Source organism: Papilio machaon, chromosome 25, assembly GCF_912999745.1.
Source record: "Papilio machaon chromosome 25, ilPapMach1.1, whole genome shotgun sequence".
In the NCBI taxonomy this organism is placed as follows: Eukaryota; Metazoa; Arthropoda; class Insecta; order Lepidoptera; family Papilionidae; genus Papilio; species Papilio machaon.
This window is the reverse complement of record NC_060010.1, coordinates 2,963,576-2,981,149: the sequence shown is the minus strand read 5'-3', so window position 1 is coordinate 2,981,149 and position 17,574 is coordinate 2,963,576. Positions and strand designations below refer to the sequence as shown.

Genomic DNA, 17,574 nt, shown 5'->3' with positions numbered 1-17,574 from the left:
ATATTATATATTTATTTATAAATATTTCAGCACAGAAAATTTTCTGACAAGACTTTTGTGATTTTACTTCTGTACTTTTATTGGAAATTAAGATAATCCCTAAAGAAAAGATTTATTTCACACTAAGAGCCTGTTATCCGTGATGCAACCTGTATATATCGGCGAAGAAATACAAAGACATGTGTGAAGTCAACCTGCACTGGGTTAGTGTGGTTGACTAAGGGCTATTCACCGGTAGGCTTCAGAGTCTAGCGGCTCAGTCCTTTGGATGGGGATATATGAGCTGATGACAAATAAAACAATAAACTCGAATACTAACTCACAAAATACCTTTGTAGCTATATTTATATTTCAAGATTTAATGAGTGAAAATGTTCAAGCATAAAATGTTTGTTATACATCAAAGAAACTGAGCAAAAACATTTCCGCACAACGAATAGACAAGAGCGAATGTAATATTGGAATTGTAACAGATTGTAGATTGGGACAAATGGTGAAGAGCCTAAGGTTGCCCTGCGCGCTCGTTATCCAATGATGTGGAAAGAGCCGATAACTTTATACCTCTTCAAATTTACAACTATGAAATTATGTCTATAGCAGTAAAGATGCTTCATTTTATTTATATCATATGTTTGGCAATTAAGATCATAATATGAGAACACAGGAATTGTTGGACCTTATACTATCTGTATGTACCGTATGTTAGAAGTTACCAAAGGAAACTGGCTCTCTCCCGTGATATAGAAGTAGGCAGAGATTTAGGTCTACCATTAGGCGCGGTCATGGCACAATTATGTCATATCTTTCAGATTCATACATCAATGCATTGCAAGCTCGAGCTTATAATAGTTAACAAGATGAAATAAAACATGTATACCGTTTTTATATTTCATGTGAACGTAGCCTAAGCTTATTTTCAGTTGATTTACTGTTTTTTTTTTTTTATAAATTTCTTAACACTAATTCTCAATTGAATGACTTTATGTTTTTAATGAGTATCTTAATTTTTTAAACATAAAAAGTTAATGTTTCCAGTGTAATCATTAAAGCTCAGTTTACTACATTTTCTTCACAACATTTTTATAGCTTTAATCACGGACCCAGTTTATGTTCATCTTCAAAGATACTAAGTGTGAGGAGCAATTAGTGTGCATTTACAACATAAAAGTTTATGAACCATTAGTTGTATTTATTATTATTATTATTATTTATTTATAATACGTTGTTAGCCTTGGGATTAAAACAAAGTTCCTCAAAACTGTTTTATATAATTTGACTGCAAGATCAAAAAAATAATTTTAATTTTAAATTAAAGTACAATTAAGTTAAATTAAATTAAGTTAAGTTAAATTAAATGTAAAGTAAAAATTAAATAAGAATAAAGAATAGAAGCATTTTGATAAATAATCGAATAAATATTTCTCAAGGTTTTTTTTTTAAATTTCCATTTGATAGTTTCATCCCTAATGTCTGCAGGTAAACTATTCGAATAGGAGTGCAGTAAAGGTTTATGTTTAAAACATAACTTAAAATTTAACTTCAATCTACCATAGTTTTAAATCTCTATTGAATATTGACAGAAGGTCATCAAACTCTTAACTTGAATAATTAATGGTGAGTTTGCAGTTTTAGTTATAGTTTTTTTTCAAGGCGAAAAATATGGTATGTAATTTTTTATGATTATCAGTGTGTTGTTTACAGTTTAACATTTTACTAAGGAGTAGCTATACTGATTAAAATTAAAATATGTTATGAGTATAAAACAAGTTTATGTTTTTAACTTAGCAGGATAAGTTAATAAAGACGGTGGGAATATGAAAACCTCTCGGAGATGGTAAGTGGTAGACGCAATTAACGTCAATCATAAAACTTGAGAAGCAGTCTACGGAGGTCACAGAGCAAGCTAACTGGGAATTCAGTTTGTGAGATTTCTATCTTCAGGTCAAATTGTTAAAGTTGTAAAATAACAAATAGCCATTCGTATAGAATTGTAAAACTGAATAATATCTATTTCTACCAAAAAAAGGCGCTTTTATCTCAAAATAGACTATAAAAAATATGAACATAAGAAAGAAAATTAAAACATATTTTTAAAGCTGGTATTTTGCAAAACTTGCTGTTTTGGAGAGAAAGCTTGCCTTTTGAAATATATCTGATCCACCTAAATATATACGCGACGTTAAACATTTCAGCATTAATTTCATCCATAACTGCAAATTTGCCTCCTATTACTCTACAAAGAAGTTACGAGCTTGTAACAAAATAGTGTGGATAACATTTGTTACAACAAAAATGTACTATACCATTGTATCATGTCCTTTGTTGGGGGCTATCGATATAATGTTAGTTTCACACGAAGGCAGAATGGCGAGGGCGAACACAAGACAATGCAGTACTGTTTATTTGAACGTAAACTTGACAAAACATTTCTGTTATGTATCGGTGTATGTACTGCACTGTACACTAAACTACCTCATAGTGGCCTCGTGTGAAATTAGCATTACGTCGAGTGGTTTGGTTCACGTAATCGCGTATTATCCTGGCGTTGAACGTGATGCCACAACAAAATACTTTGAACAGACTCCTCTGTTGATTAATTACATCTAAATTGCTATTTAATTACTTCATGTTGGAGACATGTCAAAGCGTACGTTTACATAATGTGCTATTGATTACTGTTTTATTAATATTAATTTGAGTTTTATGTGTTCATTATTAAATATCATTAAATTGCTCAAATTCTTTTTTAAAATAAATCCTTTTTACAGTTAAATTTATCTGCAATATTAAAGATATATCGTATATTCAATGGTAGAAGAATATATAATGTTTTATCAGTAAAATGTTCATGAGTAAGGATCATAAAAAGTATCTAATATTCGTTATTTCCCATTTCATTGAATGTATATTTGAAAATTTCAAGAGCTATTGAGTTATCAGGCTTTCCATGTGAATGGATGACAAACGCGCGGGACGATCGCCTCGCCGTCACCCAAAATCCAACTTGTTTCTGAGAACTATAACTTTACCTTGTTGTAAGTGACCTCGCATGGCAACATATTTATATGAGCTGGAATTTACCAGTACAAATATGTTGCCATGTATAAAGTAGGTAAAACATTAAAATTAAGTAGAGCTAAGTTTCTCGTTGCCAAAAGAGCTTATTATTGGTAAAAGAATTTAGAACATGAAATTTAGTTTATGCGGAATAAAGAAACAATCAAATGTTGTGTTTTTATTATGTAAACACGATCTACAACTGGCATGGATAAAAACACTGATGACAGCAGTCAAATCGCTTCAATTATTTGTAAGGGGAGACAAACTATTTTTCTAAGAGAAAACACAGATTATAAAATCTGATATTATACTTCTTAGATAGTTTACTTTAATTTGAACTATGTCCCAACTGACGGGCTCTGAGCCTACCCTAAGTTAGGGGGACTAGGCCATAGATAATCACGCTGGCCCAGGGCCCATTGACTTCACACATATCATTAAATTTCTTCGCAGATATGTGCAGGTTGCATCCTTCACGGTAAGAAGATCGGATAAATGTACATTATGTAAATCGAAAAACACATTGGTATATGACGGGATTCGAACCCAGGACACATTACAAGTGAAGTGCATAAACCCTGAGCCACCGACTATCTTATTTGTAACATTCTTATAAAATTCTTTATAATTATTATGTAATATTACTGGTAGCTTTTTTTCAATATTTCGAATATTGTGTTTACCAACTCGACGTAAATTGGTTTTGTGGAGGACGTGAAACAATGAATTGTTATTTGCATTTTTTAAAAGCTTCCATGTTTGTATTTTTATTCTCAACCTTATTTAACATATACAATACTGAAATTAACAATCAAAAATATATAAACTAGCTGTCGCTCGCGACTCCGTTCGCGAGGAATTAAAAAAACTTCATAAGTAGCCTATGTGTTCTTTCAGACTATGTTCTACATCTATGCCAAATTTCATCAAGATCCATTGAATCGTTCCGAAGTTACCTTCAAGCAAACATCCATCAATCCATCCGAACATTCGCATTTATAATATTAAGTAAGATTTATTAGTGTTGTTGAATGTTTATTTTAATTATTTTTTTTTTTTACAAAGAATTCAATATTTTTCTTTTTTCCCAAATTGTTTTTAGTATTGTTGAAATAATTACAATTCTGCGAAGTAAATAAGATATTAACTAAAATAGCACCGCGCGACAGCCGGCTATCAAATTCTCATGATTCAGTTTTTACAATCTTTTATTATAAGCTTTTTTTTAGTTTCACCTATTACACCATTAGTGTTGTTGTCACCGTTAGTGTCACCGATGTTTGTCAGCAAATCTTGGAATTAAAATATGAGCCATTTTCCAGTTACTGATTGATCTGAAATTTTGCATACATACGTAAATTGCGTGACAATGCAATATTATGATGGTGCAGATCTGATTATAGAGCTGGAAGATGGCCATAGGAACTTTGCAATGAAACGACATGATCTCATCGAGTTTGGGTTCATTTAAATCGTCTTGACGATTTTTTTGGAACGAAGTTCCTTATCGCGCGTTGTGAGAGGGGGCAAGACGGAAAAAATTCTTACGAAAAGTTGTCACGACACTCTATGCTATAGTAAGTATGTTAACGACGAATGAGCGCTACTTCACCATGGCAACGACGTTACAATATATAACGAAAATTCATAGAAATAAAATGTACTTCTTGTGAAGACTTAAGTTTTTTATTCATAGAATAAACATTGGTTCCTTCACTAATTAATCGAAAGGAACTTCGTTCCATCCGGGTGTCCCTTGACACCTCTCAAGTTTTTTTAATTCTTAGATCTTTTAATCATTAAATACATAAAAAAGTTTTTTCTTAGTAGTTTTTTCTATTCATTATTTCAAACCTTGGATCACAAGAAAAATTTGAAAACCTTATCAAAAAAGGGATGACAAAAGTATAAATGATACAAGTTAATTCCACAGGCGTGTCTTGAAACTATGAAAAAAGAGTGACCTGTATTAATAAACTAGTGTTACCAACTTCCCATTAACCAGGTCAAATGGAAAAAAGAACGTTCACAGAGCAACGCGTGACAGTTTAGAGTTACTTACATTTTATTGAATGTGCCCAATCGATTGCAAGCTTCGCCAATTTGTAATTCGACTAGATATATCGACAACTTCCAGAAAATTACGATTTGCGAGGGATAAATTTAAAAGAAATTCTCTGTATTGAATTATAGTAGGCGTTAAGTATTTTCTAAAGAGGTCCTCGAATGAAGAGCTTTTAAATTTTATTAACTAGATATCTTCTTATTGAGTCAAGAGAATTTTATTAAAATAACAGAATTATTTACTTTGGCCACTTTAAAAGATTGGTGCCCAATTAAATCTGAAAATTTAATTGTTATTGTTTATACTTTTATAACTAATTAACATTGTGTAAATAAAACTCCTAATGACCTAAACCTAAATAACCTAAAAACAATTGTAATTAATATGAAAAATTTGTATTTTTTGTCGCTTGGTATAAATTAAAAATTACATAAATATAAATTAGTTTACCTTTAAAAAAACACTCTCATTTTCCTTTGAAAAAAATAAAATAGAAATAGTTAACAATAATATGTTGAGTATAGGAGTTTCGTTTGTGTAAACTGAGTGTGAGGACGATTGTAGGATATCACAATTACACATTCGTTTTGTGATGTCACGAAACGCTACTTAAAATGACAAGAGCCATTGAGTTATCAGCTACTTCCACGTGACTGGATGAGAAACGCGTGGGAGGACCGGCGCGCTCTCTACCCAATCGGTCCTAATTTCATTACTAGTTCAATATTCCGCTTGTATATTGTAGACTATGTCTTTATTACATTGAGAGATTATTTGTTTCATTCCTTCAAAGTACTTTCTTAAATTTACTAAGATTATGTGTGTCCTTATTTTATTTTTGTAACATGTTATCATTGTAATACTTTTTCTACCCTTATAATAATAATAGCCTTTATTCCAACAATCTTGCAAACGTAACATGAACAGTATTAATAATTGATACCAGATTAGAGATTGTGTTGCGTTTCACAAAGGCCTCCCTTAAAGCTGCCCCGTCATCCTCCTTCACGTCACACCAGCTGTTTTTCTTATTTCATCCTCCCATCTTAGATGCTGTCTCCCTTTACTTCTTTTGTTTTCTCTTGGACACCAATCTATCACATCTTTGGCCCATTTTTCATTTTTACATCTCATTATATGTCTTGCCCATTTCCATTTTTGTTTACGTATGAAGTGAGTAACTTCTTTAATTTTAGTTTGGTCGGTAGATTTAGTAGATTTTACTGCAGTAAGATCTAGAAAGTCTTTTTGCTCACTTTTAATAGATTAAGTACGTAACATTAGGTTTGCATATGAATGAGAGAGGTGGGATATGTTGTAAATTATTAGACTCAAGCGAGCGGGGTGCATTAATAAAGTAGTGTTGCGTTGTCGAACCAGGTCAGGCGGAAGTTGAAAGAGCAGCCGCGAACAATAGCTGTACCGTCACTTCGTTTAATATATCGTCGTGTTCTTTGTTACACAGTCCAGCTTGAAGCCACCTTTTCCGGTTGGGAAATGTTTAGTAAGGATAGTTAGTCTTTGTTTTTATCTTCACCAAGACACATAGAGCTTATGAACACAACAAATTATTTAAGTTAAATCAACAAATGTTTTCGCTTTACCTCTATGAAAACTTTATTTATTTATTAAGACACACATTAGTCTTCTACAACAAGCTCTCAGACGAAAAGTTCCCATAAGAAATGTAATTTTTTTTGGGTGATGGGTTGAAATACCATTATACAGTTAATTTCCTTACACGTTTTTGGTTACAGTATTCTTAAATGTTTTCAAAAGTTTTTGCTTACAATAATGCTTGTGTAAATAAATGTAAGTTTATCCTGCAGTACAAATAGAATATTTAGCGAGGCTGTTGATAGCGCCGCACTGCGCGTTATCTCGTGTCCGCTATGATAACTATAAATGCGTTTCCGCCATGTGTGATCGTTATTACGGCAATATCACATACATTTATAAAACTTATTTTTTTGTTGAACATTTTGTATCAGTAAAAAGTAATTTCAATTATATGAATATAAAATGTCCTATTTATTATAAATCTTTAATTCATAAATTGCCTTGCCTTACCAATTATCCTAAAACAACGTTGCTAGATGAAACCTATTAAAAGTAAGTACAGTTAAAGTAGTCCACGTCCGATTACAGCTCAACGAAAACAGGAAATTTCTGATTTAATGTGCACATATTCTTGGATTAGTATAATTTTTAGAATTATCTGTTTATCATTTATTAATTATAATTCTTACTTTTTAATTAAATATGCTGTCATATATGGTTCAAAATAGTGACAATTAAGTTAAATTAACTATTACTGACAAAACTATATCGAAACACTATTTCCTAACGTTGTTTCCAGTAGTGTTGCCGACGTAACGGACAAATGTCTCTTATTTAACTGTTCAAGTTAGTTTTTTATTGTAAGTCCACTGGAAAACTTCCATTTTTTGCTCCCGTCTAAATTAGTCCAATTAATAAACAACTTTATAAAGGTTGTTTTAAATTATTTATTTAAAAATGATAAGAAAAATTGTGATATTTGTGATTTATATTTGGATTAACAACAATTTTGTATTTGCCAATTATACATTCACATATGATAGTGAGTATTATTTGTTTTTTTATAAAACTTTCATTTAATGACGATACTATAGAAGATATTATATTTATTCCAAATAATGTTGTAGAATGCTTTACATAACATTTTTATAATTTAAATGATAAATTTTAGAATATTATAATTTTATAGTTCTGCTATAGACAGAAAGTAATCATCTGTAAAACTTTTCTTCATTTTAATTTATCAATTTTTAAAAATATTTCTTGTTTGGTATTTTCACGCACAGTCATTCAATAGTGTCTAAGGAGCGCCAAGAGTAATAAATATAGCCTACGTTACTCGGTGATAATGACAAGAATTGGCTTAATTTTTGAGTTTATTCGTTAAATAAACTCAAAAATTAAGCCAATACAAGTCAAGTCTTTCTTAACAAAACAAGTCTTTCTTCTTTATAATATTAGTATGAATGAGCAATCTACACTAAATGCTTAACACTTATGTTCAACATTTATAAGTTCAGAGGGTCTAGTACGAATATTCGTGAGAACGTTTTCGTGACATAATTTGTATGGAAATGTGTGCCCATACAGAGTCGCCAACCACCGTACTACACCAACAAATCTTAAACTAATTTTGACATATTTTATCAATGACGAAAGTGTGTGTCGCAAATATTCCTGCTAGGCCCTTTGCTTGAGTAACCATTAGTTCTTTTCCTAGGGTTGAGATTTTGTATAGAAATATTATTATTTTAGTGGCATTGCGTTGCAAGGAACATATCTGTAGACACGGCTACGTCTATGAGACTTATTACCGCGTCGATTCGGTTGACCGTCGACATTTAAAGATCGAAGCCGAATTGATATTCGAGATGCATCTCGCGATACTGGCAGGAAGTAACGGTCATATTCTATTATCGACTGTACCTCAGCCGTCGACTAATGATCCCGTATATGAAATAGGTAAGTCAGTGGTAGAGTTCGCAGCATTAGCTGCTGCTCAAATATCCCGAATGTTGATCGGTGCAATATAGGTCATACAGATGACAGGTGTGAATTGTGAAGTAATTCTCTATTTCGTCTCAGGAGTCTGTGTGGTGTTGACTTTATTAATCAGGTCAATTCTAACCCTCTTCCCCTTTTCTAATAAGGAAAGGGGTAAGAACAGAAGGAGAGGACATGAATAAAAAAGGATACATACTGTAGGTAACTGCTTATAAAAGGAAATAAATATGGTAATGTTATTTTTTCTCTTTTTCTTCAAGGGGATGAAAGTGGTATCTTTCATTCAAATACGTAGAATGGAATACCAAAGTATATAAGTAGTGTATTTGAAGTAATTTCCATTTATTAACAGTTATCGGAGGAGGTAGCAACCGGTTTACGGAACTTCGTCGTAATTTAAGAAGAAATGCTCGAGCGTCCTCGAAGACAGTTGGCATACTTTCAGCCATTGAGTTTCGACCGTTTTATATTAAAATTTATAAAGGTAATAAGTCATTACTATTTAAAAAAAACTATGTATATGAGTATCACACATAATCAAAGATGGCAAATGAGCAAGCAGACATCTGATATCGGTCAAATACTGGCTGAAATTGAAGATGCGTCCACTTTCTTAGACAAAAGAGAAGATTTATAGAAAAAGCACATTGCCTATGCTATACATCCTCCCGTCCGAAAAAAAAAACTTAAAAAGCTAGTATTACATTAAACAGTTAAATTTATATATGTATCGTATAGTTTTAATGTTAAATATTAGATTATTTCAAAAAAGGCATTTGTTTTCAGATGGTTTGATAGAATTTGGCAAGGAGAATGAAGTTCTGCCGGTGCTAAGTTATTTTGATATGAACCCTTTACCAGTAAAATACTTCAGTTTCGCTGCGTGGAATGGAGTCGAGGCTAAATTTTTGTATGACTGTCCAGCACCGGGGAGCAATGACACATCAGGTTAGTCCCTCAAGTCTCTTTCGATAGGCATTTGACAGGAAAAGTCGCCGGTATATAAAGCCAAAAAAAATCTTCACTATGCAAAATAAGAGATAAAGTCAAATTTTACAAGAAAGAGTTTACATGTGAAGGCTAATAAATTTTATTTTGTCTGGTTTTGCAAAGATAATAAGAAGGAAGTATTAGAGATACTGTATTTTTTCACAGCAACACCTAATTCAGAAGCTGTAGAGCGCAACGAAACGAGCTCTGATAGTTTGAAGACATCGTTATTGATGGGACGAATGCCCAATCTACCGCCGACTCAACAAATGAATGTAAAGCTCGGAATCAAAGTAACGAGTTTGTTTTACAATGCTTTAGATGCGAAGTTAACAACTGGATTATCTGTATTCATGGTACGATTTGCTTTTATAGTCTTACAATTAAAATTATATTCAATAGTTAATAGCAGCCTAATTTTAAATACTGTTTGCAATATTTGAATTTGTAGAATTAGTTATTTTTGTACCACCATGAACAATAAATCTAACATTGAACGTAGGATTTTAGCTTTTACCAATATTGTACTTTGTAATCTTTAACAGAGTTGGATGGATGACAGCATGGCTTGGAATCCTACAAAGTTTAATGGCACCACAAGCTTGACATTTCGTCAGGGACAAATCTGGAGTCCGACCTTCTTCGTTTTCAAGTAAATCGTATATGTATTTACTTAATTTATTGTTTATGTTGAATGAGTGTAATAATTTGCGTATTTAAAGTTTCGAAAATAATTCATTAGTAAATAAAAATGCTGTGATGTACGAGTTTGAGAGATATTAATAACGCCATCTATTGTTAACATCACAGAATTTTTTTTTTTTTCAGTTCTGATGATTTAGGAATGCTAGACACAAATAATCCTGACCATATATGGATGGTGTACAGCGGGGAAGCTGTATTTCATTTCCAAACGACTATATACACGTGGTGTGTAGATTACTCGACTAATTTGAATAGGTAAGAAAAAGAAATAAGAATACCCAAGTTTTTAAATGAAGAGTTTCTGATAATTTAGTCGTATTCTAGGTGGCCTCGCGATGAATACAATTGTTCTATAGTAATCCAGCCATGGGACACGTATGAGCAAATATTTCTCAGCATTCCAAAGTTAGAAGAAATGGATGGCGTAAGTCAATCTCAAGTATCTATTCAGTCGTGTAAGCCAAAGTTATAGAGGATTAGATGGCCTAGATAAAGTAATATTCGGAAAGCGACACCGCTAGTAGAAAGACCAAAATGTAAAGAGCCATGCCTTATTCTAAACGTTATTTTAGTTCTTAGTATAAATGTTTTCAGATATCTTGACGGTTCTTACATCGCGTGAGTCACTGCGCAAAACACAATTTAAGGTGTAGCAGGGCACTGCGCAGTGCGGTGATGTCCTTGGGTCGCTAAGATATTTGTAAAGACTAACATCTCTTTTGCATATACGTCGCAGTAGTGGAGCCCATCGTCCTCTACGCCGCCAGCGTGTGGGCGCCGGCGGCACGGAAGAAGACTACTCAGAAGTTGTTAGACCGGGTGCAGCGCGGGTTTGCTCAAAAAATCGTAAGGGCCTATAGGACGGTCTCTCTAAACGCTGCCGTAGCACTCGCTGGCCTGCTTCCTCTGGACCTACGGGTACAAGAAGCGGCCCTTCTTTACGAAGTAAAGAAGGGCCACAGCCAGCGAGTGCTGCGGGACCGAGATTTGGAGAGACCGACAAAGTACGAAGAGGCCGAGCACCCCGCCCACCTGGAAGGGCTGCAGTTCGACTGCCTGACGGACGGTGACGAAGTTGCCCAACGAGCTACCGTCGATGTAAGAATTTACACCGACGGTAGCAAAATTGACGGCAGAGTCGGCGCGGCGTTATCCATATGGCATGGCGCCGCGGAGACCTCCTGCCGGAAATTAAAGCTGGGGAATTTCTGCACCGTATATCAGGCGGAACTGTATGCCCTATATGAGGCCGTGAAATTTGTTGTTAGGAGCCCCTCAAGGAGGTTTGGCATTTACTCCGACTCCAGGTCCGCCCTAGAGTCGTTGCGTAGTATCGACTCCCTCCACCCCCTCGTAGGGGAAATAAGGAGAATGGTGAAAGGTTGTGTGGAAGCGGGGAAGGAAGTAAGGTTGAATTGGATAAAAGCGCACGTGGGGGTGGAGGGAAACGAGAGGGCGGACCAACTCGCAAAACAAGCGGCAGTCGGAGTAAAGACCAAACCTCATTACGACAAAGTTCCTGTTTCATTCGTCAAGCGACAACTCCGATTGGACTCGCTTGACGAATGGAACAGGCGCTACAAAGAGGGAGTCACGGCCTCGACAACTAGAGTCTTCTTCCCTGACGCCATCAGCGCCTACCCAGTGCTCCGCAAGTTAGAGTTGGACCCCGTGCTGGTACAAGTTTTAACAGGTCACGGGGGGTTCGCAGAATACTTACACAGGTTCAAGTGTAAGACGAGCCCCTCGTGCATCTGCGATCCGGCACGGGGCGAATCCGTGCTGCATGCCATAGTAGAGTGTCCGGTGTTTGGTAGGAAGAGAGTAGAATTTGAAACTGCAACAAAAGAGAAAATATCATTAGAAAACATAAACAATTTAATAAGAAACAAGGAGAGTAGAACAAAATTTATAGAATATTGCAAGGAAATAGCAAATAAGATAATAGAAAGAAATAAAACAAAATAGGAATGCTGTCGGCCTTAAAAAGAAATAAAATTAAGCTAGTTGTTAAAATTGTTGTACTGTGATATTTTTACATTTTAACATACAGACATAAGTTAAAGCATTATTAAGTAAATTTTAAATTATATGTTAGTAAATTTAAGAGAATTTTAAACTGTAAATAGAAAGCAAATTCATTTATTTTATTTTATATAACATTAAGTTTTTAAATTAGTACTAAGAATACATGTTATAGATATAAGCAACTAGTGTAAAAAGTTTAATGATTATAATAAAAAGAACCATAAAAGTCTCTGGCTTAAAACACGCCAGGGGGAGAAGGAGAGGGCGGCATAGCGCCGCCCAAAAAAAAAAAAAAAAAAAAAAAAAAAAAAAAAAAAAAAAAAACATCTCTTTTGAAATTTGTACTAGCGATGTCTGATCGAATCTTGCTTCTAAAATTACTTGCTATATGAACGCCTACAACTTTATTTCTGAATCATGTAATTCAAACAGTTTACAGATATAGACGATGTGATACAAAACGAATGGGAACTTGATATACAACAAAATGTTGTATCGGCGAAGACCTGGAGTAACATAGGGGCAATCATTGGGACTGGTACAAACGATAGTATGACGACAAGTGACAGGTTGTTCATCAAGATGAATCTCAAGAGACGAGCTTCGTCTTATAATATTGTGTTTTATACGCCTCTTCTGGGTGAGAATTTTCACATTTAATAGTTTTTGTATGCTACGTTTTCACTTTTTCGGAATATTGAACTCTAAAGATTTTTTGGATAAGTACGAAAATTAAAATAATAGCAAATACACTATAAGCAGCAATAGTGTCAGAATCCAAGTTTTTAGGACTCTTAAGAATGGTTATTAATATTAATTTGTTTTACTATTTTAATAATACTACTACTTGGAATTTCAGTGTTGGCAACATTCGTATTAATGTCGTTTTGGTCGGAACCAGTGAAGATGGACCGTGTGTGGTTTTACGCGGGAACTACGATTGTCATTTGCATGGGACTTTGTTATATCGACTATTTAGTACCTTGCCACACTATTCCTACAATATGTAAGTATACTAAGCAATAATAATATTTTCTAATAGGCCTAGTGTGAAAGTTTGCGAGAATTCGTAACGTCTTAGATAAAATTTGTAGTAGATTTGTACAGCGCCCCCTATCAAGCGTGAATTACAACGACAAATTTCATAAAAATTTTGACATGTTTTTCGATTGCATTAGGAAAACGCATATCGCAAATATTCGTGATAGACCTCAGTACTTAGTTTGAGAGCTAGAAGGCTTTAAAATTGAAATTATTACACTGGGTACCCGTAATTTTTTTTTGGTATACGAGTACATGTCTCAATGTCAAAATTTTGTAACTGTGTAATCGTCACGCGATTTACATAATAAAAAAAGCCGTTATTAAGAATAACGCCATCTAGTTAAAATTCTTGCAACTAAACCTTTACTTTTATTAATTTCAGTGGTGTTGTACACGACTGTACTTGTCGGCGCATTGATAGCGATAGTCATACACGTGCTGTTGATGACGGAAATGGCTGATAGGATTTGCAAGAAGCCATTCATGAGTACTATTTTATTTCAACGATGGTTAAGAACATTGTTTTGTCTACCTGAAATTAAGGTACTTTAACCCCCCTACCCGTATTATTTGTATTATAATTACAGTACTATTCTCATAATCAGAGACGTCGAACCTAAACAGCTAATTAGCGTAGACTTCTACTTTAAATCTACGCTATGGGACTTACTCACAAATAAACTACTCTGAGTCCGACTATTGAATATTATTTTCGAATTAATCATAACCTACATCCTATCTATATAAGTATACATCTAGTGGGATGATATGAAATATATATGAAAGTATGAATAATTTATGAAAGTATGAATAATTATTTTATATACTTTTCAGTTGTGCCGAATCTACGAAACTCTTGGCGAGAGTAACTTGACGGCGGAAGAAGATTGTGATTCAGGGGTCGGTCTCGCGCCCAGGTTGGGTAACGTTGAAGAAATGCAGTCAGATAATATAGAGTTTAATGCAAGACGTGAAATAGCAGAGGTGTTGGATAAAATTATGTTTTTTGTTTATTCCATAACTTTCTCTGTAATGCTAATTTTACATTATTAATTAATAAACAGTTTTTAGTTAAATATTTATTGGTGTTTTGTTTGATTATTTTAATTTTATGGACTTAATATTTTACAAATATTTTTGTATGAGAGATATCATACGTACAACTCGCTTTCGCATCCATATTGGAATATAATTTTACAACAGTCGCGTGTCGCAAATATTCTTGCTAGGCCACCTGGCCTTCGCTATCACATGTATGTTTTTTAGCAAATAGGAAAACAAAATATGTATGTGTATAAAATAATAAATGTTTTAGTAAGTGCTTAAAATTTTATTTCCTTTGAGCTAAAATAATAACTCGAAAAAGCTTCTCATTTAATACGAAAAAGTCCTTTACGTGAGCCGGGAACCGCCACAAGGCAAGGTCAAACATTTATGTAACAAAGGACTCATTGTTATAATAATATAAAAACATTGCCTTAAAAAGTTAGCCGAGAATCCTCATTACTGATTTTTTAGACGCAGTTTTATTTAAATGTATTTTCTTTAAACAACGCCTTTTGTTGTAAATACAAATAAGGTTTTGTTAACGTAAAATAAGGAACGAATATAAAACAGTTCATTTTCACATCTTATTATTAAACATCATATTCATTTAGTTTAATATTGCTATGGAAAATTATACAAATGATTAGGAAACGAAATGACTTAATATGAAGCCATTATTAGAGATGTAAAAGTAGGAATTTGACAGCGGTCATAATAAGATCGTCATTTAGATGTCACTACAGTGATTTTTAGTGCCAAACTGCAGTCGTAATAGTACGTCATAGTTTATACCAGGACTACAAATATAAGAGACTTCGTTTTCATTATGTTTTACATGGAAAGTTGTAACAATTTAAATTTACATTCGATCCGATGCGGGCCCAAATATAAGCGCCGCTAGTAACTCTCATCGAGAAATCGCTTTAAAATTCAATATGAGTCTACCGCAGTTAAAAAATTCAATAGTATTGAAGTACTGCCATGTCCACTTGTTAGGACGATCGTTAAGCCAAACAATTTTCAACAACCCCTACTACGATAATAGCAATTGCAACAATTCCAATCGCAATAATGGCAAAAAATATTGTTGAAATCACCGTTGTTAATATTATAATATTTGATTTACATAATTCTCTTTATGATTACTTAAAAATTAGCGAAAGGAACAGAGAAACTAATCAATTATTACGTGATAAACAAGTTCCAGATATATTACTACTTTCGAAGGAAATACAAGATTTTGATGAAGCAAGGAAATTCGCACGAAAAAATATACTATTCATAAAATTTCGGATCATTTTAAGGATACAATAAATTGTAACAATTCGAAAAGATTTCGAATCGACTTACAATAGTAGTCGCTGTTTGTTAGTATCGCTTGTATCGGATTGGAGGCTAAAAATATTTTCACCATTTTTTACAGATCCCAATTACGAATGAAATTTTTATATCTCGCTTGACAACAGTTTCTCTTTGCATCCGATTGTTACAAATTAATTCTACAAGTTTGCAAAATATAGTAAAATTAGATCTGTAGTAAAACTTGTAAGTAAATATAGCAGTGATGTAGTTCATAAAAATCTTGCAACTCCGCACATATTTGTCCCGACGAGACGCATAAAACTGAGCCATATTAGCTACCGTCCACACTCATAAAACCCTAAGTTACTTGATGTGCTATTTAAATATATTACCATAGCAAATTAATCATATTCGTTATATTTATGGATTTAAGATAATGTTGTTGATAAATGTTGTATAATTATTCAACCAGGATCTAAAAAAAACTATACAACTTCTATCGAAAATTCGTTCACTAAATGATAGGTAATTAAGGATGATAATCAACACTCTTTCCTCTTGTGTATTTCGGTTCCAAGAAAACCTCAGTTTTATTTTAATAAAACATTGCTTTTTATTTCAGGCGGAATATTAATCGTTATTTAAATTATCCCATCACACGGGACAGCTCATAAAAATGTCAAATAACGTTTTGTTCGGGCATCTAAAGCTTGTGATGTATAACTCATTTGGCAGAAGGCGCGTAACGAAGTTATGTCGTTTAATAAATGGCTAAATGATACTAACTTATTGCGTTTATTTTTCATATTATATTTGTTGACGTAGAAATATTATACTGCTTTAGGTTTGTCATTAGAATGGGGGTTTACATTTGGCGGTATAGTGCCAAAGAAACTTTATGACTAATTGTAATGATGAAAAATTAACGCATGGGTATTGGAAATTTTTATGTACGATTCTTCCTCAATCGATTAAAAGTAGGCAACGCATTTATGAGCAACGGTAACTTCGCTACTCTGACAAACTTAAGTGACTGCTTGCTCGTTTCACCTTTAGCACTAAAAAAAGGTATATTTTGAAGATTACACTTGGCACGCTCACGCATAGATTAGCTCTCACATCTAATCATGAGTTACGAGTATAATTCTTGTTATATGAGAGAGTAGAAATGGTCTTATTGTGACTAATGAGACTGATATTTAAGGAATAAGCTGTATAAAAATGAAAGATTTCCTATACTCGAAATCCGGTTAAAAGTAGTTCAATCGATATGTCGGACAATAGAAAAGTCTGTAAAGTCGGGTAGCGGTGATTTTGCTTTGCCAACTAATCCTCATATCTTATCATTACTTCTGTAAATATGCAGTACTTGTGTACTCGCGTTATCCCACTTGAAATGATTGACAATAACATTTATTATCGTTTGTGGAATCAGAGTCGCAAAATAATAAAAAAAACCAAAGTCTTTGAGCCCTAATATGTCCTTGAAACCGCGACTGATTAATAAACACGGCTATAGTATCTGTTAATAGGTTACCCTAATCGGGGGTTGGGGCACGATTGGTGTAGTTTTACGACTGCGTGCCGGTTGGCGATACACTTCAAGGTCATTATAATGAGTCATGTCATTCTGAACAGATAGTAGGATTTAACGACTTATTTTAAATACACAAACACTCATACATGTGTCATTTACTTTTGCGATTAACGAAAGGACGATGGTACTTGATTATGATAACTTGACTTTATATATACGATGGTTGTGTGAT

General features: G+C 33.5%; 1 protein-coding gene across 1 annotated transcript; it reads left to right on the top strand.

Annotated features, from left to right (window-relative positions):
• Positions 1 to 7,563: 7,563 nt before the first annotated feature.
• On the top strand, positions 7,564 to 14,512 carry LOC106710990 (neuronal acetylcholine receptor subunit beta-3-like). The gene is made up of 12 exons (XM_045684234.1): positions 7,564 to 7,727; positions 8,441 to 8,647; positions 9,042 to 9,173; positions 9,476 to 9,637; positions 9,845 to 10,035; positions 10,225 to 10,331; positions 10,508 to 10,639; positions 10,709 to 10,808; positions 12,845 to 13,052; positions 13,272 to 13,418; positions 13,839 to 13,999; positions 14,291 to 14,512. Exons 1-12 carry the CDS (start codon positions 7,643 to 7,645, stop codon positions 14,507 to 14,509), a joined length of 1,851 nt encoding a protein of 616 aa, XP_045540190.1. The 5' UTR covers positions 7,564 to 7,642; the 3' UTR covers positions 14,510 to 14,512.
• The last annotated feature ends 3,062 nt before the right edge of the window (positions 14,513 to 17,574 follow it).

Bases quoted from the DNA above. Each gene is read 5' to 3' on its own strand.
- LOC106710990 (XM_045684234.1), top strand. From the start codon at position 7,643: ATGATAAGAAAAATTGTGATATTTGTGATTTATATTTGGATTAACAAC. The intron at 13,419-13,838 runs GTAAGTATACTA...TATTAATTTCAG, and splicing joins CCACACTATTCCTACAATAT to TGGTGTTGTACACGACTGTA. The intron at 14,000-14,290 runs GTACTTTAACCC...TATACTTTTCAG, and splicing joins TTTGTCTACCTGAAATTAAG to TTGTGCCGAATCTACGAAAC.